General features: G+C 39.7%; 1 protein-coding gene across 10 annotated transcripts in view; it reads left to right on the top strand.

The window, feature by feature from the left end:
* SUGCT (succinyl-CoA:glutarate-CoA transferase) overlaps positions 1-22,057 on the top strand; it is an 875,539-nt gene that overhangs the window by 649,829 nt on the left and 203,653 nt on the right. For all 10 annotated transcript variants that reach the window (XR_009494110.1, XR_009494109.1, XM_059885353.1 and 7 more), the window contains 1 exon segment: positions 10,257-10,320. Coding sequence is in view for 5 of the 10 variants with exons in the window: in XM_059885353.1 (XP_059741336.1) it covers positions 10,257-10,320 (64 nt within the window). In the remaining 5 variants the exon portion in view is untranslated.

The raw sequence follows: 22,057 nt of genomic DNA, 5'->3' as shown, positions 1-22,057 counted from the left end.
GAATGATTCCCCCTCACCCAATAAATTGACTAATTTATTTTACAGAATTGACCACATCAGCTAGTTATTTTAATGATAAATCAAATGATGCTTTTCTACTTTTTCTTTTAGTAAGTCTCCAACTGATGGAGTCAGTTTAGGGTCAGACATACCTACATTATAATCCAAAGTCAGATACTTATTAATTTATAAAATCTTGGGAGTGTTTTGTTTAACCACTTTAGGCTTTCATCATGGTATTAGTAGAAATGCAGGCAATAGCAATTCTTATCTAGTTAATTAATCCTCTCACTAGGAGGATTAAATGGAGGTAACTCTTTAGTTCCTGACACAATGTCTGACCCTTGAGTTTTGTTGAGCAAAAGCTGCTGTTGTTATATGTATCATTGTAATTAACCTTATGCTTTATTTCAATATCATCTTTGTTCTGTGACTTTCACTGACCTCCTTGACCTACATCTTTTCCTTTCCTTCCAAGATACACACAGTTACTTACTTTTGCTCATTGGATATTACTCCTTCATTATGGAATGGAAACTGTGTTGTAAAAAATTGGCTCAGGTCTCTTTTTGCCTACCTTCTAAATATAGGCACTTTGAATGCCAGTTCATTAATCCTTTTACTCTCAGCTCTTTCATGAATGGATAGATTGTTTCTCTTTTGGGCATCTTTGTTAATGTCATTGATGGTATTACATTGATTTTTGATAAGGTCTTTTACACATATCCTTTGTGTCCATCCTTTGATGCTTTTGAACTGTGGTGTTGAAGAAGACTCTTTAGAGTCCCTTGAACTGCAAAGAGATCCAACCACTCCATCCTAAAGGAAATCAGTCTTGAATATTCATTTGAAGGGCTAATGCTGAAGCTGAAACTCCAATACTTTGGCCACCTGATGTGAAGAATGGACTTATTTGAAAAGACCCTGATGCTGGGAAAGATTGAAGGTGGGAAGAGAAGGGGATGATAGAGGATGAGATGGTTGGATGGCATCACCAACTCAATGGACATAAGTTTGGGTAAACTCCGGGAGTTGGTGATGGACAGGGAGGCCTGCCATACTGCAGTCCATGGGGTTGCAAAGAGTCGGACACGACTGAGCAACTGAACTGAACTTTGTGTTCATCAGTTAATAACAATACTCTATCTCTCTCTTTTTATTTGTATATGGCTTTCTAATTCTACTCTTGACTCAGATCCCTTGCTTTTCCTAGAGATTTTCACTGCTTATATGTGTGTGTGTCAGGGTCACTCATTCGTGTCCGGCTGTTGTGATTCCATGGACTGTAGCCTTCTAGGCTCCTCTTTTCATGGCATTCTCTAGGCAAGAATACCAGAGTGAGTTGCCATTCCCTTCTCCACACTGCTTATATAGTGGGTATTGATTTTTGTGTTATGGTTTTTTTCCCCCTATTTTTTCCTTGCTAGTACTATATTATAGACTTTTTTCTGCCCTTCCTACTATAGGACTTTATTAAAAGACTTTATTACTTAAACTTTTATTTCCCACATGGCTTTAAGGTATACATTTTACTCTTTCCCCCCATCGTTAATACATTACCATTTGACTCTATCATTAGGCTGTCAATCTGTAAAACTCTTGAGGAAGAATGAGAGACCTTATTTTAAATAGGCCTGATACTTTGCGAGAGAGATTGGTGCACTGTCTACAATTCTATTCTTATCAAGAAGAGGCTTTTGAAATTTCAAAGAAGAAATTCAATTTTGAAGAGCTACCAAACCATGAAGGATTGAAGGAAGATAAAATAAGTTAAAGGAAGGACAAAGTACACATCAGAATTCTCGGGAAGGTCCTTCACCTTAGTTTAAAATAACTCATTATGCAACAAAGAATATCCTGAGTGGCCAGACTGAGGTTCCAGGCATGAAATTTCCTTCAAGGAAAATGGCAGTTGAAGTTCCCTAAGGCTGAGGCTCCCATTACGTTGTTAGTGGTCAGAAAAGAAAACACTTTACATTTGAATTTCTTGGTTAAGATAATAGAGATCAGGGTGCTGCCTTTGGATGAGAGAAGTAAAAGGAGATATTTAGTAAGAATTACAAAAGAAATGTTATACAAATGGTAGCAAGTGGCAGTTCCTGCATTTCTGGTGAAGTATACTGGGACCTAAGTCTAAAGTGCAGCAGCAGAGAGTTGTGTTAAAATCCAGACAGGCTGCCTGGATCCTGAGGTTCTCAAATATGTTATTGAACAGAGCAGGACTCGCCTCACAAACAAGGCTGGAGAGTTGCCTAACATTCAGAGTCAGCAGGCAGAGTTTCTAGGGATGGCACTGCCACAGTCTCAGTTGTTCTGAGATTACCTGACCTGATTCACAAAGCAAGTCGATGGAATTCGCTGGACCTCTGATTTCACATTTTATAGGTAGGTGGCCACCAAGCAGGGGAAGAAGTCAATTCTTTCTGAAAATGGGGGCTTGGAGTAGCCCATTTACCTCATAATTGTACAAACACTCCAGCAAATTAGAAATGGAATTACCTTGCTTTGCAAACATAAGAAGAATTTGTATTTCTGCTTTAAATCGAACAATTTTCAATGCAAAGGAATTGATCCAGTTCGATAAGAAATTTTCATATTGGGAATGTCACATATAGGCATCAGTGGGGGAAGAACTGAAAGGAGTACACTCCTTAAGCTGCTTTCATGCAAAACTTCAGTCAGCTGCTAGCTTCTGCTTTGCAAAACTTTGACATCTGTCCCTTGACCTTTACCAGCTACCCTTTCACGTTTGATACTTCACGTTTGCTACATGATTAAAATTCAGCGTTAATTAATTTTAACACTATCAGTTAAGTTATATTTAGCTAAGAACACTCACTTTTGTCTTTTGTGAGTAGCACTGCAGTATTATTACAAAGAGGTAGTCAGGAGGGCAACAGAGATACGAGAAGAGAAGAATGATTCAGTGTGCAGATAATTGTTTCAAGTGAAATTTAGCGTGGTATTTTTGTTCCTGTCCTCAGTAGAACTGAGATTTAGCACCTCGAGTTGGCATTTAGCCCCCACCCCCACAAAGGAGGAGGCTGTGCTGGGCGGGTGCTGAGAATGAGCCTCACCAGAATGAAATTATAGCACAGTTCTAACACTGGCAAGAATTTTCTCTGGCCAGCTCTCGGCTGCAAAGCTGGTGATGCCAAAAGAAAGGCAAGGCATTCCTAGAAAGGATCTCCTTCTGGCATTGGCTTCACCCTTAATGAGGAGGTTTGACATGGTCATTTAAAAAGCATCATTCCCAAAGTGGCAACCATTCCCAAAGAAAACACTGGAAGCCAGAATATTTAGCCACAGAAGGGTTATAGTTCTCACCTTAAAAAGTCACCCAGGAGGTTGTCTTCTTGATAGCTTATTCCATAATGCAACCAATAAGCTCACTGAAAACAGATAAAACTAAGGAAATTTGTCCTCTCTCCCTGAGTTTTCCAAGTGAGAAAACTCTTTTTTGGCTTTGTTGGGGCTTTGTTGCATTACAGGGCTTTCTCTAGTCCCAGGGCGTGGGGGCTTCTCTCCAGTTGCAGCGCGCAGCTTCTCTAGTTGAAGTGTGTAGCGCAAGGGCTTATTGCAGTGAGTGGGCTTCTCTAGTTGTGGCACTCAGGCTTGGTTGCCTCTAAGTATGTGGGATCTTAGTTCCCCAACCAGGGATTGAACCTGAGTCTCCTGCATTGGAAGGTGGATTCTTAACCACTGGACCACCAGGGGAGTCCCAGAAAACATTTTTATTAGTTTATTTATTTCATGCTTTTTTGCTCTGTGGAAAGATAGTCCATAATAAAGATAGGGATATGCAAATCTTGCTTTAACCTGAAGCTCAAAATGCTGTAGAACTATTACAACTACTACTCTTTAGGATATTAGTGTGAAACTGTGGTCCATAAGCTCACTGGGCCACTGCAATACTTCTGCCCTTTTTGTTGTTGTCATTCAGTTGCCTAGTCGTGTCTGACTCTGCGATCCCAGGGACTGCAGCATGCCAGGCTTCCCTATTCTTCACCATCTCCTGGAGCTTGCTCAGACTCAATGTCCATTGAGTCAGTGATGCCATCCAACCATCTTGTCCACTGTCGTCCCTTTCTCCTCCCTGACCTCAATCTTCCCCAGCATCAGGGTCTTTTCTAATGAGTTGGCTCTTTGCATCAGGTGGCCAAAGTATTGGAGCTTCAGCATCAGTCCTTATAATGAATAGTCATGATTGATTTCTTTTAGGATTGACTAGTTTGATCTCCTTGCAGTCCAAGGGGCTCTCGAGAGTCTTCTCCAGCACCACAGTTCAAAGCATCTGCCCTTTAGATCCAAGTACAGAATAGCACAAGAGAAGCTCTGCTCCTGGTAGACAGTGCAGGTGAAGACAGCACTCCGTATGTAATTCACCCATATGTGTCTCAATAAGATGCAGTGATAGCAATAATAAACTGAATTTGGGGGTTCTTTGATGCAGTATACACAGGCTGCCGCCAACTGGTAAAGACCTAACTTACAAAAACAACTTCATAGCATTTTCACTTGTGTATGACACAATATGTTTCCTCAACAAGAGTTAATTAATTATATAATTCAACTTTTGTGTTCTAGAATCTAGTTCCATGCCCTCATCACATCTTCTACCCACAACTGGAGGGCACTTGATCTCTGGCAGCTTTTGTTTTCCTGCCCACTCAGGGGGAAAAATGACAGCCTCTCTGTGCCAAGGATTTAAGTAGCTCTGTTTTAGTAGCCAAGTATGATTGTTTTTGTTCAGTCGCTAAGTTGTGTCTGACTCTTTGCAATTCCATGGACTGCAGCATGACAGGCTCCTCTGTACTCCACTATCTCCCAGAGCTCACTCAAATTCATGTCCATTGAATTGGTTATCTAACCATCTCATTGGCTATCTAACCATCTCATCTTCTGTTGTTCCCTTCTCCTCCTGACTTCAATCTTTCCCAGCATCAGGGCCTTTTCAAGTGAGTTGGCTCTTCACATCAGGTGGCCAAAGTATTGGAGATTGAGCTTCAGCATCAGTCCTTCCAGTGAATATTCAGAGTTCATTTCCTTTAGGATTGACTGGTTTGATCTCCATGCTATCCAAGGGACTCTCAAAAGTCTTCTTTAGCACCACAATTTGAAAGCATCAATGCTTCAGCACTCAGTCTTCTTTATGGTCCAACTCTCACATCTATATATGTACTGGAAAAATGATAGCTTTGACTGTATGGTCCTTTGTCATCAAAGTAATGTCTCTGAATTTTAATACACTGTATAGGTTTGTCATAGCTTTTCTGCCAAGGAGCAAGTGTCAGTTAAATTCATGCCTGCAGTCACCATCTACAGTAATTTTGGAGCCCAAGAAAATAAAATTTGTCACTGCTTCCACTTTTCCCCCTTCTAATTGCCATCAAATGATGTGAGTGGATGCCTTGACATTAGGTTTTTCTAATTTTAAGTTTAAAGCCAGTTTTTTCACTCTTCTCTTTCACACTGATTGAGATTCTCTTTAGTTCCTCTTCATTTTCTGCCGTTAGAGTAATATCATCTGCATATCTGAGGTTGTTGATATTTCTCCTGGCAATCTTGATTCCAGTTTGTGATTCATCCAGCCCAGTGTTTCACATGCTGTACTCTGCCTGTAAGTTAAGTAAGCAGGGTGGCAATATACAGACTTCTCTTCCTCCTTTCCCACTTTTGAAACAGTCCATTGTTCCATGTAAAGTTCTAACTGTTGCTTCTTGACCTGCATACAGGTTTCTTAGGAGACAGGTGAGGTAGTCTGGCATTCTATCTCTTTAAGAATTTTCCATGTTTGTTGTGATCCACAGAGTCAAAGGCTTTCAGTTCAGTTCAGTTGCTCAGTCATGTCCGACTCTTTGCAACCCCATGAATCGCAGCACGCCAGGCCTCCCTGTCCATCACCATCTCCCGGAGTTCACTCAAACTCATGTCCATAGAGTCAGTGATGCCATCTAGCCATCTCATCCTCTGTCGTCCCCTTTTCCTCCTGCCCCCGATCCCTCCCAGCATCAGAGTCTTTTCCAATGAGTCAGTTCTTCGCATGAGGTGGCCAAGTATTGGAGTTTCAGCTTTAGCATCATTCCTTCCAAAGAACACCCAGGACCAATCTCCTTTAGAATGGACTGGTTGGATCTCCTTGCAGTCCAAGGGACTCTCAAGAGTCTTCTCCAACACCACAGTTCAAAAGCATCAATTCTTCGGTGCTCAGCCTTCTTCACAGTCCAACTCTTACATCCATACATGACCACTGGAAAAACCATAGCCTTGACTAGACGGACCTTTGTTGGCAAAGTAATGTCTCTGCTTTTGAATATTCTATCTAGGTTGGTCATAACTTTCCTTCCAAGGAGTAAGCGTCTTTTAATTTCATGGCTGCAGTCACCATCTGTAGTGATTTTGGAACGCAAAAAGATAAAGTCTGACACTGTTTCCACTGTTTCCCCATCTATTTCCCATGAAGTGATGGGACCAGATGCCATGATCCTCGTTTTCTGAATGTTGAGCTTTAAGCCAACGTTTTCACTCTCCACTTTCACTTTCATCAAGAGGGTCTTTAGTTCCTCTTCACTTTCTGCCATAAGGGTGATGTCATCTGCATATCTGAGGTTATTGATATTTCTCCCGGCAATCTTGATTTCAGCTGGTGCTTCTTCCAGCCCAGCGTTTCTCATGATGTACTCTGCATAGAAGTTAAATAAGCAGGGTGACAATATACAGCCTTGACGTACTCCTTTTCCTATTTGATACTAGTCTGTTGTTCCATATCCAGTTCTAACTGTTGCTTCCTGACCTGCATATAGGTTTCTCAAGAGGCAGGTCAGGTGGTCTGGTATTCCCATCTCTTTCAGAATTTTCCACAGTTGATTGTGATCCACACAGTCAAAGGCTTTGGCATAGTCAATAAAACAGAAATAGATGTTTTTTCTGGAACTCTCTTGCTTTTTTGATAATCCAGCAGATGTTGGCAATTTGATCTCTGGTTCCTCTGCCTTTTCTAAAACCAGCTTGAACATCTGGAAGATCGTAGTCAATGAAGCAGAATTAGATGTTTTTCTGGAATTCCCTTGCTTTCTCCATGATCCAATGAATATTGGCAATTTGATTTCTGGTTCCTCTGCCTTTCTAAACTCAACTTGCACATCTGGAATTTTTGGTTCAAGTATTGCTGAAGCTAAGCTTGAAGGATATTGAGCAGAATCTTGCTAGAATGCGAAATGAATTTAATTACCTGGTAGTCTGAACATTCTTTGGCATTGCCCTTCTTTGAGATTGGAAAACTGACCTTTTCCAGTCCTGTAGCCACTGATGTTTTTCAAAATTTGCTGCCATATTGAATGTAGTGCTTTTATAGCATCTTTTAGGGTTTGAAATAGCTCAACTGGAATTCTGTCACCTTTACTAGCTTTGTTTGTAGTAATGCTTCCTAAGACCCAGTTTACTTTACCCTCCAGAATGGCTCTGAGTTGACCACACCATCGTTGTTATTTGGGTCATTGAGACTTTTTGGTATATTTCTTTTGTGTTTTCTTGCCACCTCTTCTTTATCTCTTCTCTTCTGCTGGGTCCTTTCCATTCCTGTCCTTTATCATGCCCATCCTTGCATGAAATGTTCCCTTGATAGCTCCACTTTTCTTGAAGAGCTCTCTAGTCTTTTCCATTCTGTTTTTTCCACATTCTTCATTCAAGAAGGCTTTGTCTCTCTTTGCTATTCCCTTGAACTCTACTTTGAGTATATCTTGCCCTTTCTCCTTTGCCTTTCACTTTTCTTCGTCCCTCAGCTATTTGTGAAGACTCCTCAGAAAACCACTTTGTCTTCTTGCATTCTTTCTTCTTTGGGATGGTTTTGGTCACTGCCTCTTGTACAATGTTATGAACTTCTGTCCATAGTTCTTCAGACACTGTCTAGCAGATCTAATCCCTTGAATCTATTTGTCTCCTTCACTGTATAATCATAATAGATTTGATCTAGGTCATACCTGAATGGCTTAGTGGTTTTCCCTATTTCCTTAAATTTAAACCTGAATTTTCCAATAAGGAGCTGATGATCTGAGTCATGGTCAGCTCCAGCTCTTGTTTTTGCTAACTGTTTAGAGCTTTTCCATCTTTGGTTGTAAAGGACATAATCAACCTGATTTTGGTTTTGACCATCTGGTGATATCCATGTGTAGAGTCATTTCTTGGATTGTTGGGAAAGGGTGTTTGCTAAAACTGTGAGCCTTTGCCCTGCTTCATTTTGTACTCCAAAGCCAAACTTGCATATTATTCAGGGTATCTCTTGACTTCCTTCTTCTGCATTCCAATCCCCTATGATGAAAAAGATATCTTTTTTTTTTTTTTTTAATTTTGCTATTAGTTCTAGAAGGTGTTGAGGCCTTCATGAAACCAGTCAACTTCAGCTTCTTTGGCATCAGTGGTTGGGGCATAAACTTGGATTACTGTGATGCTGAATGGTTTGCCTTGGAAACAAACTGAGATCATTCTGTCATTTTTGAGACTGTGCCTGAGTACTGCATTTCAGACTTTTGTTGACTACGAGGGCTACTCCATTTCTTCTAAGTAATTCTTGACCACAGTAGTAGATATAACTGTCATCTGAATTAAAGTAGCCCATTTATGTCCATTTTAGTTCCCTGATTCCTAAGTTGCTGATGTTCAATCTTGCCATCTCCTACTTGACTATGTCCAATTTACCTTGATTTGTGGACCTAACATTCCAGGTTCCTATGCAATACTGCTCTTTACAGCACTGAACCTTACTTTCACCACAGACACTTCCACAACTGAGTGTTATTTCCACTTTGGTCCAGCTGCTTCATTCTTTCTGGAACTATATGTAATTGCCTTTTGCTATTCCCCAGTAGCATATTGGATACCTTCCAACCCAGGGGAGTCATCTTCTGGTGTCATATCTTTCTGCCTTTTCATACTGTTCATAGGGTTCTTGTGGCAAGAATACTTGCAATTTCCTCCTCCAGTGGACCAGGTTTTGTCAGAACTCTTCACTATGATCTGACCTGTCTGTCTTGGATGATCCTGCAGGGCATGGCTCATAGCTTCATTGAATTATGCAAGTCCCTTCACCACAATAGGCTGTGATCCATGAAGGGGAGTAGCCAAATGATTCAGCATCAAGCCACCTTTCTGCTGGTTGGGCTCTGATAGAACACCCCTGTCCTAGTAACTGCCTTGACTCTTAACCCTGAGGTCAAGTCTACTTTGTTTTCTGGATGTGTGCTGTGCTAAGTCGCTTCAGTCATGTCTGACTCTTTGCAACCCTATGAACTGTAGTCCACTAGGCTCTGTCCTTGGGATTCTCTAGTTAAGAATACTGGAGTTGATTGCCATGCCCTCCTCCAGGGGATTTTCCCTACCCAGGGGTTGACCCTGCTTCTCTTATGTCTCCTGCATTGACAGATGGGTGCTTTACTACTAGTGCCATCTGGGAAGACCCACTTTCTTGATGAGACACCAAATACCTATCTTGGTCCAGTGCATGAGAATGAATCAGTCCTCCAGGATGGGGTTTCTGGCTTTTTTTCTCAGTTGCCCTAGTTTTCTCAGTTTGTCCTAGTTATAAAACCTGGTCTTATCAGTAAGGTCTTGTGACCACTGAGAACATCTTTGGTTTCAGTCTCCTGCTCAGGCCTCTGACTAGGGTCTACTCTAACCTGGGCTCCCTATCAGCTGGCTCTGCTCATGGCTTGTCACAGTGGCTTTGATTTGTCCACTTTATGTAGTCCCTGGGCCTCCTGGATATTCTGGTTCACCTTTCAAACTGGACTGACTGCCCACACCTTCCACTGAAGAAATTTCTAGGAGCACATATGTACTACAGTAGGCTCCTCTGTTTCAGGTCCTGGGTCCTCTCATATTCTGTCTTTCTGCAGTTGACCTTGGTCCAATCCTGCTTGAGGTCATGGAGGAATAGGCTGAGCTTTAATATATAGAGGATCAAAAATAGATGAAAGGGGGGAATCACACCCTGTATTTAAGAGCAAATAACATTTTTAAGACTAAGGAGACTATAAAAATGAAGTTGGCTAGCCCTTGAGTCTTCTAATTCTTTTTGGCTTCACTTGGTTTAATATAAAACAAAAACATTTTAACCTCAAATACTTTCAAATTAGTATTTCAAAAATCTCTGTTTTGTAATGATTTTTTTCAATGGATTGAATAGGTATCTTTCCACATCCCTTGAGATTGAAGATAAATTTATTTTGTAAGTTATTTTTCTCTCTTTTTTTACATTTTAGGTGTTACACAATGACCTCATTATGGAGATGAAGCATCCAACTGTGGGGAAAATATCAGTCCCAGGTTTGAAAATCTTTATTTTTCTTAACTCCTTTCTTCATAAATTTATTCCGTGTGCTGATATCTCTATGTAACTTATGATCCTCCAAACAGCTTGTAAAGACATTATCCAGATTTTTTATTTTTGATAAAAGGGGAATCCTAGAATCATACCCACAAGCATGTTTGCTAAGGCTATAGGCTTGTGTCTTCACTCTGATTGTCTGGGTGACAAAAAGTGCTTGTGTTACGTAACTCCATTCTGTGGAATCATGGACTCACGTAAGTGTCGTATATCACTGCCGACAAATAGATGGCGATAGATGTGGAAAATATTATCAAATTGTACTTGGCTCATATGAGAATGAGAAAGCAAGCCAGTCACCATAGAGGCGGTGTCCAAGCAAGGCCAGGGCATTTTTTTTTTTTTTTTCCCATACTATGGTTTAGTGTATGGATCTTAGCTTTGTTGAGATCAAAAAACCAAATGCTTTCAGTAAGTCCAGAATATATTGAATTTGTAGAAGTTGACTTATACCCAACAGACTCACTGAAGACATTTTGGCCTTAAGGTAAATGGACAAGTTTTTCAGGTCCAGGGAGTGTTTTTCCAGTAGCCGGAAGCCTCAGGCCTAACTCTCAGAGTATTCAAATTGTAGCAACAGCTTGCAATCAACTCATCAGCCCCCACAGACCATACTTCTCTAGTAATCATGAAATTACTATTCCTCAGATCTGCTGTATCTGTTCTGGCTACTGCTGGAAAGCCCCTCCATGTACTTGTCCACTGAGTCCCTTTCTTTCCAAACTATGCACAAATCATTCCTTATTTTTTCTTTAATTCTAACAGAGAATGATAAAATTAGTTAGAATATAACTTTGGTTATTGTTTTCCTGAAACTATATCCTGTTTGCCTTGCTTGAAATTTGAGTATTTCTGAAGTCCCTCAGTCACCTCAGTCAAATGGCCTAAGTGTTTACTTCTATAGGTATCAGATATCATTTGTTGAATAACTGCTATTATTAAGTTGTTTTGGGGTATAATCTAATTATAAGATTTGGGAGCAGCTGGATAAAAATGTCTCAGGACAGATTAGACATGGCCATTGGCCAAACGAAAAGAATGAGAGGAGGGAAGTATGATGAATAAAGCATATTGGAGGAAATTCTGATATTCAAGAGTATACAGAACATTATATTGAATTAAGGGAGGTAAGTAAGATAGAGAGTAGGTATATCAGAGATTGGGATCACATATTAACAGGGAAATGCTATTGGGTATGGGACTTCCCTGGTGGCTCAGTGGTAAAGAATACGCCTGCAATGCAGGGGATGTGGGTTAGATTGCTGGGTCAGGAAGATTCTCTGGATATGGAAATGGCAACCCACTACAGTATTCTTGCCTGGGAAATCCCATGGACAGAGGAGCCTGGCAGGCTACTGTCTGTGGGGTCACAAGAGTCAGACATGACTTAGCAACTAAACCACCAACACGAGGACTAAATCAGACACAACTTCGAAAAATTATAGCCTACTCATCAATCGCTCACATGGGCTGGATGACAGCAGTACTACCATATAACCCCACTATAACACTATTAAACTTAACCATCTACATTATTATAACTTCCACTATATTCACTATATTCATAGCCAACTCCACCACCACCACCTATCACACACAAGCTATGGGCTATAGAAAAGTAGTGAAAAAAACAGCATGTTGATAAAAGCTAAGAAAATTACTTATTCATTTATATAATTGAGCGTATATTATGTGCTGATAAAATTCTCAGATGTACAGCAATCTCTTTTAAATCTCCTTTTGGAGAATTTTATTTTTCTTTAATTTTGATAGGACCTAGGCATCTTTTTGCTATGTCTATCTTATTGACTAACCTTATATTCTCTCTGTAGAATTATCAACAAAAGAGGTCCCAGATTTGAGGTGGAATGCATGTGTTTAGACTATTTTTGGAATTAGTATCTGAGTGTCTTTTGAGAGAAGCACATCTGGACCCCCATGAAGGGAAGAGGCAATTCCACTCACAGACATCAGATAAAAAGTTACTATTCAGTGTGTCTCAGTGGGAGGCTACTCAGATAGGACAAGAGATATTAAATGCAAAGAGAATGTATCAGTAAACAATTAAATTTTTTTCTATGGGTTGTTATTTTCATTGATTTTATTTATCAATGATAGTTCTGCATTTCTTTGTAAGGGATGTCCTCATTGGAGACCTCATGAATGCCATAGAAATAGCTCAGATTTTCCCATAATGCCTCAATGCCACATTACCAAAACAGGTAATGTGAGTAGAGTTAAAAATGATTTTATGCTCCACTGTTTTCTAGTTAGCCAGTGGAGACACATTTTTTAATTCATTAAATGTAGCTCTACAGTTTCACATATATATCTGCATCTTTATACTTACAGTGACAATCATAATTAAAACTATTTATTTATATGTCCTTTGTTATTAGTGAACCTCTTGTGAACAGTACTGAATTTTCTATACGTTGCACTTATTTGCTTGAAGGATTGTCTGTCTTAGTCATTACTAGAAACTTGTTTCTTGGAGAATAATATTTATGGCACCTTTTAAAGAGAGGTATAATCCACAACATTCCCTCAGATTCTCATATTAGAATCTATAGGTCTAATATAGGTCTCCTATAGGTCCTCTATAGGAGACGCTAATTGATTAAAACCTTAAAACTACTAGTCCGCCAATGTTGGGAACTTACAGGGATGGGAAATTATTTACCTCTTCAAAATTTCTTTTTGCTGCTTAAATAATTATTGTCGGCACTGAATACATTGTTCCAATATTTGTAAGCCTTATCCATATTAAAATAAACCAAGTAGTATAGTCCAAACTGTCTCCTTTATTAATTTATATCTATTTGTAACATACTATCTTTTCATATCATTTCCCACTACCTCCAATCTCTAGTAAACAATTAGGAAATTTAATTTGTGTATATGCATGTCAGAGTTAAAGCTTGCTAACTAGTTAATGCTCATGAACTATCAGTAAATGTGAGTTGTAGTTTTGCTAATACTTGTGTTCTTTTTCCATACATTGTTTGTTAAACTACTATCTCATTTGACCTTTATAGTCTATTTTACAGATAAAAGTAGAGAAAAAAACTGATTATTAATTGGAGTAGAGATGAGAAAATGCATCATGTCTCTCTTTGCCCAACTTGAGTCATCCAGTGTTCTGCGAGTCCCCAGTGAGTGGAGTGTCGTTAGTTTTAGCTCACCATTAGTTTAGTGACAGACATGTCATCACATTGGGCACAAGTTACTAATTTGCTCACAATTAACTAAGGTACCCTGGTTGAGTGATAAAACCTTAAACACACCCACATTCACACACATAGCTCAAGTCACTAAGCCTACCACGTTCCACACACTCTATGATATTCTGGTAGTAAGGTTGTACCCAGGACAGGCCCAGTCACTCATGGAACTTACAGTTTGCCAGGGATTCTTTGTTTTTTAATAATAAATTGAGAAAAATGAGACAGGCATTTCCACGGAGAACCAGAGGCAACAGCAGAATAATCTGAAAGCTCAGATGAGAGAGACCTCGCCTAGAGTGCAGGTCAGGAAAGCTGTCCCTGAGAGTGGAATGTAGACAGACATCTGACTGATGACCAGTTGCCAGCTGGGCCAAACTGCTGTGGGCTGAGGGAGGGGTGTGGAGATGCTGAGCGAGGTGCTGGAGGAACTGAGACAGGGCTGGAATAGAGGGGACCCTGGAGAAGTAGCCAGAGGCCAGGACAATAAGACCTCAAGAGGAGGTAATGATCACATTAGAGACAAGTCAAAATGTAAAGGAGATCTAGGCTGAGGTCTCAGATCTCAACCACCTGAGCCGTGCGTGGAGGCAGGGTGGGGGTGGGGTGGTGGCGGCGGCAGGGTGGGAGAGACCTGGAGGAAGAGCTTGGGAAGAATCTCAAACCTATTTTTGGCAGATGCTCTCATTGACTGCTTTTAGGTGTGATTTCTAAAATGGTTCTAACTTCATGGAAATTTTTCTTTTTCTTTTTTTAAAATTTTTGACCACATTGTGTGGTATCTGGGATCTTAGTTCCCTGACCAAAGATTGAACCTGTGCCCCATGCAGTGGAAGCAAGGAGTCTCAACCACTAGACCACCAAAATTTTTTGTAAAACTTCTAATATCCTGAATTTTAAGCTTTGAAATTGAAAAAAATTTCATTTGTTAATTAGTGAAATGAAAAAAAGGACATTAAATTTCATACCACATTTCCTCAGTAAAAGGCCATCATATAAACATCATCTTATTTGTGACTTTAGTGGGGAGATCTTACATTAGTTATCACATACGGAAGGAGTGCCACTTTCCACTGAGCACATTCTCCATTTTCATCTTGTGATTACCACTGGCTACTGGCCTTTTAGCCAAAAAGGAACACACTGTCCTTCCATGTACTGTGTAGGTGCCAAAACAGCCTTGGCGCTGAGTTCCAAACTTCAAAAGATGTCACTGAAATACAATTTGACGCGTAACTCTAAAGTTTCTCACCATAACTTGTTCCCGATACCTCCTGGTGAATGTACGTGGTCGTTATTTGATTCTAATAGCACTTCTGGGAAGTATTTGAGTGGTGAGTGTGTCAAGGTTGTGAGAAGGCACCAGTGTTCTATCCTACAAAATGATTTTAAATTGATTTACCTTTGTCTGCTGGTCCCCTGATCTGTTTTCAGAAAGCAGCTTCAAGTTCTTTTAAATAAAATTTTCTTAACTTTTTTTCCCTCATAGTATTTTAATATTCATATTTGGAAACTGCAACAGTTTTTAGCTCGTGGGCGTTGGGTGCCAGAAGAACAGTCATTGCTATGAATTAATGTTGTTGTTGTTTAGTCACTAAGTCGTGTCGACTCTCTGTGACTCCATGGACTGCAGAACCCCAGGCTTCCCTGTCCTTCACCATCTCTTGGAGTTATGAATTAATGTAGCTCAAACCAAATTATCGGAGTATTGACATTTGGATTTTATGGCTACTTTTTTAGAATGTGAATGTACTTCTTTATTTGATGATCTAATATACTGTATTTCTGAATGTTTTGCAAGACTTTTTTTTTTTAATAAGTGATGATCTGAAACATCTTTATTTTGTAAGCTCCTGAAGGGCAAAGACACTGTTTTAACTCTAACCAACACCCTTTATACCAAGGTAGTACTTAACAGATGTTTTCTGGATGATGATTAGGATAAACAACTATTAGATGAAAAATAACTGAAATTACTTTTGACAATTTAAAGCAGTATGCGTTTTTTACGAACTGATTGGCTACCTATGCCAGCTACCTGAAAGAGATTTATTTTACGTCTTTAGTTTGTTTCCAGTTTGAAGTACATATATTAATTGGAGTGACCACCTAGTATCTTGCCAGTTACAAATCTTCCTCTTCTGTGCTATACAAGGCTTCAGCTTGCTTTTTAAAAACTTACTTCTAGCTTTCTATCTTCCCTTTACATAGAAAATTAGATGATGTTTCAGAAATCACAAATCCTCAAAGTTTAGTTAAATTACTATAATGGATAACAGCCGTGGGGAAAAGTTGTCACAAATCTTACTAGGGAAAAAGACAAAGAGGAACAAAAGTTTCAGCTTATATTCCTCCATAAAGTTTAAATATGTTGGTCCTTATAAGGAATCCTAAGTAAAACCAATCTGAGAGTGAAAGGTGAGGTAAGTTATTTCTTCCAGGTAGGAAAATCTTTTAGATGACAACAGGAAGAGTATGTAAAGTTTTCACATTGTGTATAGTGTATAATCTATCTTCTAGAAAGAACATACTCCTTCGGGGACCAGGGCTAAGCTGTAAAAAAGAGGACAAAGATGAGAAGAAGGTTCTACAGTGTGTTAACAGAATGAGAGAAAGCTGGCAGGGAAGTGGGTTTTCAAATAGACTAGCCATGGTACTTCCCAAAGCCCTCAATTAGTTTTAACTTGATTAAACTCTTAACCCATGGCAATGCCCTGAGAGCTAAATAAATCAGCGTATTCTCAGATGATTTGACATTGAGTGCCTGCAGCCTTCTCTGGAAGGCCTGATACAGTGAGGCAAGGTCTTAAACATTATTACCATTCAGTGAAAAATGAATAGCTAGAGTGACTTTCCTTCCTACGAGAGCAGGGAGGAAACAGGAGGAGGAAATAGCATCCCCAGGAATGTCTTTCCATCAGGAACTGGAGAAGCCCTAAGAGCCAAGTTACTGTCGCTGATATAACTTAGGGATCTCCATCAACGATGCTTATCTATGCTGTGAGGAAGAAATATTTCGTGAGAGCTGGACTTTCATGCTCAGGGAATTTACGTTCCTGTTATTCAGAACCGGGAAAGTGGCCAAGATCTCAGTTGTTACTCTCCAACCATCCTCGTCAACCCCGACACTAAGATAAGTGAATCTGTCTAAAGGACCAGAAATTCATGTTACAAATTAGTCCTAAGTTATCAATGAAGTTCTGGGGTGCACAGTTATTTTCACTATTAGAAATTCATATTTCCAAATATGGCTAAAGAATTTTCCCAGATACCTACTTAATTGGACTTCTACATTGGGGTGTTTTCTCAAGTGTCACTGTATGGAATGATCCTTGAGGTTAGAGGTGTATTTGACATCATCTGAGTCGACCACTGAATGTTGAAACAAATCTAGAAATCAAAGCAAAATAAAGGCATAAATCAAAAACCACAGGGAAAGTGGAAGTTTCACTGATAGTACAGCAAGTTTTGGTATCTTTATCTTGAAAGTTGGAACAGACATTTTCAGGGGTCAATTCTTGAGTCCTTGCGGTAATTGCTACTTTCAACTTTCATTGGGTACTCAGAGAAGTCTTTTTCTGGATCAAATTTAAATACTGAATTTATGATAGATCTTTCAAGAATAAATTAATTAAATATAATTAGTCATGAGTCTCAAAGAGTCAGCCAGGACTGAGCAACTCAACTGAACTGAATTGAGGCATGCGAATTGGGCTTCCCTGGTGACTGAGATGGTAAAGAATCCACCTGCAATGCAGGAGACCTGGCTTCCGTCCATGGATTGGGAAGATACCCTGGAGAAGGGAATGGCTACCCACCCCAGTATTCTTGCATGGGAAGTCCCATGGACAGAGGACCCTTGTGGGCTGCAGTCCATGGAGTCGCTAAGAGTCAGGCATGACTGAACGACTAAGCACAGGACATGCATGTGACGTGTGTACATTGGTTGGAGGAGTAAAATCAGACACTAAGTAATAACTAAATGCACAAGGCTTGAAATTATCTTTCAGTTTGGACTTCCATGTTGTGGAGTTAACTTGGATAATTAAGAAGTGACATTAACTTTGCCTCCAAGTGGGCTTCAGGGTAGAGAAGTTGCTTGACCTCATTGCCAGGTTTATTCCCGACTGAAGAAGGTGACTTTAGTCCTCTCTGAAAGAGGAAAGGCTTTGTGCTCCTGCAGCATTGCCAGGTAGAAACTCTATGGTCCATGAAAAGATGGCAGTTGGGCTGAATGCCATGGGAAAATTGTTCTCCTTAAATCCATTTCCTTAAGATGTCAAGATTAATTCTGTTAAGAAGACTTAAACATAAAAAAAAAAAATATCAGTAGAGTAAACCACCTTTTGATTTAAAAAGATTATAGTTGAATTTTGACTAGGCATACACTGTACTGTAAATACTAATAAGAAGTGTTGGTGGAGGCAAAGAAATGGTAGTGAAAGGGGTAAATAAGAACTTTCAGGGGACTTGCCTGGAGGTCCTGGTGGTTAAGACTTTTGCCTCCCAATGGAGGGGATGCAAATTCAATTCCTGGTCCAGAGCTAAGATCCCATGTGTCTTGTGCCCAAAAAAACAAAACATAGAAGCAATATTGTAACAAATTCAATAAACACTTTAAAAATGGTCCACATCAAAATAAAAAAACAAAACACCTTAGATAAACCCTTCAGATAATTAAACCTAACCAATGGGTCATTTGCAATATCCCACTTACGCCATCACCTTCCAACTTTATGGATTTATTTGGCATTGAACTGGGTCTGTGAGGTTCATTGCTTGTCTCCTTTTCAGCAGAAGTGAAGGCTGTCTTCTGTGTTAACTGTGTACTGACTTTTATGGAACCCTATCTCCCAGCAGTCATATCTTTATCTGGCATGGCATAAGCCATCACTGTGTCCCTGGGCTCATCCTTTGACTGAGATTAGGGCACTGCCTAGAGGAGGAGGCATGAGGGACCTTGAAGTGCTTTCCAACTTGTCCTTCATCAGAACATCATGTAAGTCACGGTGGCTGTATAACGCTCTGAGTGGCTGACCTGTTAGACCTCCTCAGAACCCTGTGTCTGTTGAAACTGTTCGTATGAACTCTATATTCCAGCTTATTGCTAGAAATCATGTTTTTCAAACAATGAAGCAAAAAAAAAAAAAAAAACCCCTAGTTTTAATTAACTTAAAAATTAAGAAAAAGTACAAGACATCTGGGGATATTTCAGAAGAGTATATGGTAAAATAAAAGCACCAAGATGCTTTAGCCACAGAAAGAGAAATACAACCCTACATAGATTTAAAAAATATCCTCAATAGTTTACATCCCATAAACTTGTAATGAACTGCTTTCTCTTTGTTGATGGGCCTTCAAGTTAATATGTGACCTTAAGTAACTGACTTCACCTTTTAGTGCCTTTTCTTACTTTCATGGGATTGATCTTTGCATTCTTTTAGTTTAAAAGAAAAATATAATTTACATTGGTGCATATAAATGCCTTTTGTGAATAGATTTTAATAACATCATTGCATGTGGACCATTCAAATTTGAAACAGAGGAATGTATGCCTTGTCTATATGTACTATATAGATGAGTTGTTTATGCATATGATTTATTTAAGCTCTAGAAAAATTCTGTGAGCCATACATTATTATGTCCATTTTATGGGATGAGAAAATTGAGATTTACTAAGTGTTACAGCACCAATTGGAATCCAGGTCTGAATATGTCTGAAATCTGTCCTCTTTTTTCCCATTTCCTACTGTCTCCTAAAGTTGAGCCAAAAAAGAAAGTTGAACCAGTTATTGAATTTTTTTTATCTTACAACTTTAGTCTCTAGTCTAAAGACTGATTAATATATTTTACAAGTTTCATTTAAAGATGAGCTTGGAAATGTATTTAAGAATGTTTAAATTTCAGTAATTTAAACTTAGATTGAGCTTCCCTCCTTTAGGGATTAAGTTTGTTTTTTAGTCTATTATTATGTTTCTATGAAAAAAGGTCCACTAGCAAATACATTGTTAGGCCATTTCAGTATTCTCAAGAGCATATAAGTGTAAATGCACCAAAACATGTGGATTACATTTCCCTCAAGTTGTGCTATTTTCACACATTAACAGAAAAGCAGTTTGAAAGGGGGAGAAAAAGAGAAATGTTTGGGAAATATATGCACATTTCAGTTATCAAAAGACCCACGGTGCTAAGCTGCCACCTTGACTTACCCAGATTTCTCATCTTTGCAGTGATCTGTCCTTGCTACATGGGCAGATTTCTTCTTGCTGACTGGCGGCTGGTTTTGTTTCCAAGTTCAAGCCAATTCCCTTTGAGCAACTTTAATTAACCTGCAAACAGTGTTGTGTTGATATAAGAATGTTACCATGATTTGTTTTCAAGTGAGTGGTTGATACTATGGCCAGAGCAAGAATTTAAAAATTAGGGACTTCCCTGGTGGTTCTGCCTGCAATGCAGGAAACTGGGGTTCAATCCCTGGGTCAGGAAGATCCACTGGAGAAGGAAATGGCAACCTACTCCAGTATGGACAGAGGAGCCTGGCAGGCAACAGTCCACAGGGTCTCAAGAGTCAGACACAACTTAGTGACTACCCCCGCACCACCACCTGATGGTCCAGTGGATAAGACTCCATGCTTCCACTGCATGGAGCACAGGTTCAATCCCTGCTTGGGGAACCAAGATCCCCCATGCCACACGGTGAGGCCAAAAAAAAAAAAATGGTGACAAATTCTGTATGATTCCACTTATATGAGGGACTTAGAGTAGTTAAGTTCATAGAGACAGAAAGGAGAAAGGTGGTTGCCCAGGACTAGGTGGGGAGGAATGGAAAATTAGGGTTTAATGGATAAAGAGTCTTGGTTGGTGAAGATGGGAAAGTTCTGGGGATGGATGGTGGTGATGGTTACAACAGTGTGAAAGTACTTAATGCCACAGAATTGCACACATATGAAAAAAGGTGGAAATGATACACTTTATGTTACATATATTATTGCAATAAAATACAGGATTGCTAGAAAAAATTAGCTAACTTCTAGGCTGTTTTCCCATTTGCATGTGTTGTACATGTGTGGTATAGAGTGGAGTGTGTTTGGGCTTCATCAGGGGAATCTGAGTACAAACCCAGCTCTACAAGAAATGGTTGGAGACACTAGACACTTCCTAATCTGTCTCAATAACATCTGTCTTCTCTGTAATATGAAGATCAAGCACTTCTTCACTTACGATAATTAAATAATAACACATGCCAAGGGCTCAGTGAGTGGGAGTAAGTGGAGCAGTATCTACAGTAGCCATGACTCTTGGGGGAAAATAAAACAAGCCACACGATTAGTTATTTTTCAAACATGGAACATTGGAAGAATCATGCATATTCTCTAAAGAGAGAGTAAAACAAATCATTTTTTTGATTTGTTTTTTGATTTGTTCAACTTTTGCTGAACAAACATTTCTCTACCATCTACTCTGTGCCAAGTGCTGACTGACAAGGAGCTTGTCTAATGAGGCATGTGGCAGTGAGCAATCAGGTGAGTCACAGTGGCAATACGGAAATCTGGGGACTCTCACTGCCAGTTGTGTGTTGGGCCAAACCAGCCCCTTTATCTTCCAGCTTTGGAGCTCTTGGATAAATATGTTGTCTGCAGAGTCAGTAGATACCACAGCCATGTGAGCGCATCCTCCAAAACCAGCATTGTGCTAGACAGATCACTCAGGTGAAAACAGTGATTCAGAGATCATAGACAAGAACGTAACAGCTTGTTTAGGGAAAATGAGAGGAAAACCACAATATGGCGCAGCATTTCCAAAATACACTCTGCAGAAACTACTTTCTTGAAGTCTTCATAGATGTCTCACCAAGAAATGACTTTTGTCCCAACAAGTTTGGGAAGCTGCCTTAAAAAAAGGTCTGTGGATTTTCTTTACTTAGACATTTCTCGGATGCATTAACATTCTAAGATAGCTTTGAGTCTTTAAGAGGGAGATGTCAAGTTTCCCTAACTTATTTGACAATGGAGCCCTTTTCTTTCCAGAACTCTTATTAAGATCCCATGGAAAAGCATGTTGTGGGTCACCACACTGAGAACATGTGTACCTTGGAGCCACATGAAACAAATTGTAATGGTCATTCACTAGAAAAATTAGCTAGTTGACACTAACAAAGGGTGAGACAGCCAAAATAGAAAGCTGCCCATCTTCTGAGGATAAGAATTTTTCTTGTTTCTTAGCTCAAGGGACCAAGGAAGGCGTGAGGAATATCGGGAGGGGTTTCTTTTCCCTATGAGGTCTGAACACCTATGAACACTGGGCAGGAGAGAATCCACCAGGAGTGTGGGTGTCTGGGTGGTCCAGTGGCTGTATTTGGGGAGGGAGTGCTTTACTCCAAGTTGGCTCAGCTCCCACTCATGAGCACCTCTTTCCAAGGCATTAATAATGGAAATGGATTGAGGGCAACACC

The sequence above is a fragment of the Bos taurus genome, chromosome 4 (genome assembly GCF_002263795.3).
Source record: "Bos taurus isolate L1 Dominette 01449 registration number 42190680 breed Hereford chromosome 4, ARS-UCD2.0, whole genome shotgun sequence".
NCBI lineage: Eukaryota > Metazoa > Chordata > Mammalia > Artiodactyla > Bovidae > Bos > Bos taurus.
The sequence above is the reverse complement of the archived record's forward strand: the minus strand, read 5'-3'. Positions and strand labels throughout refer to the sequence as shown.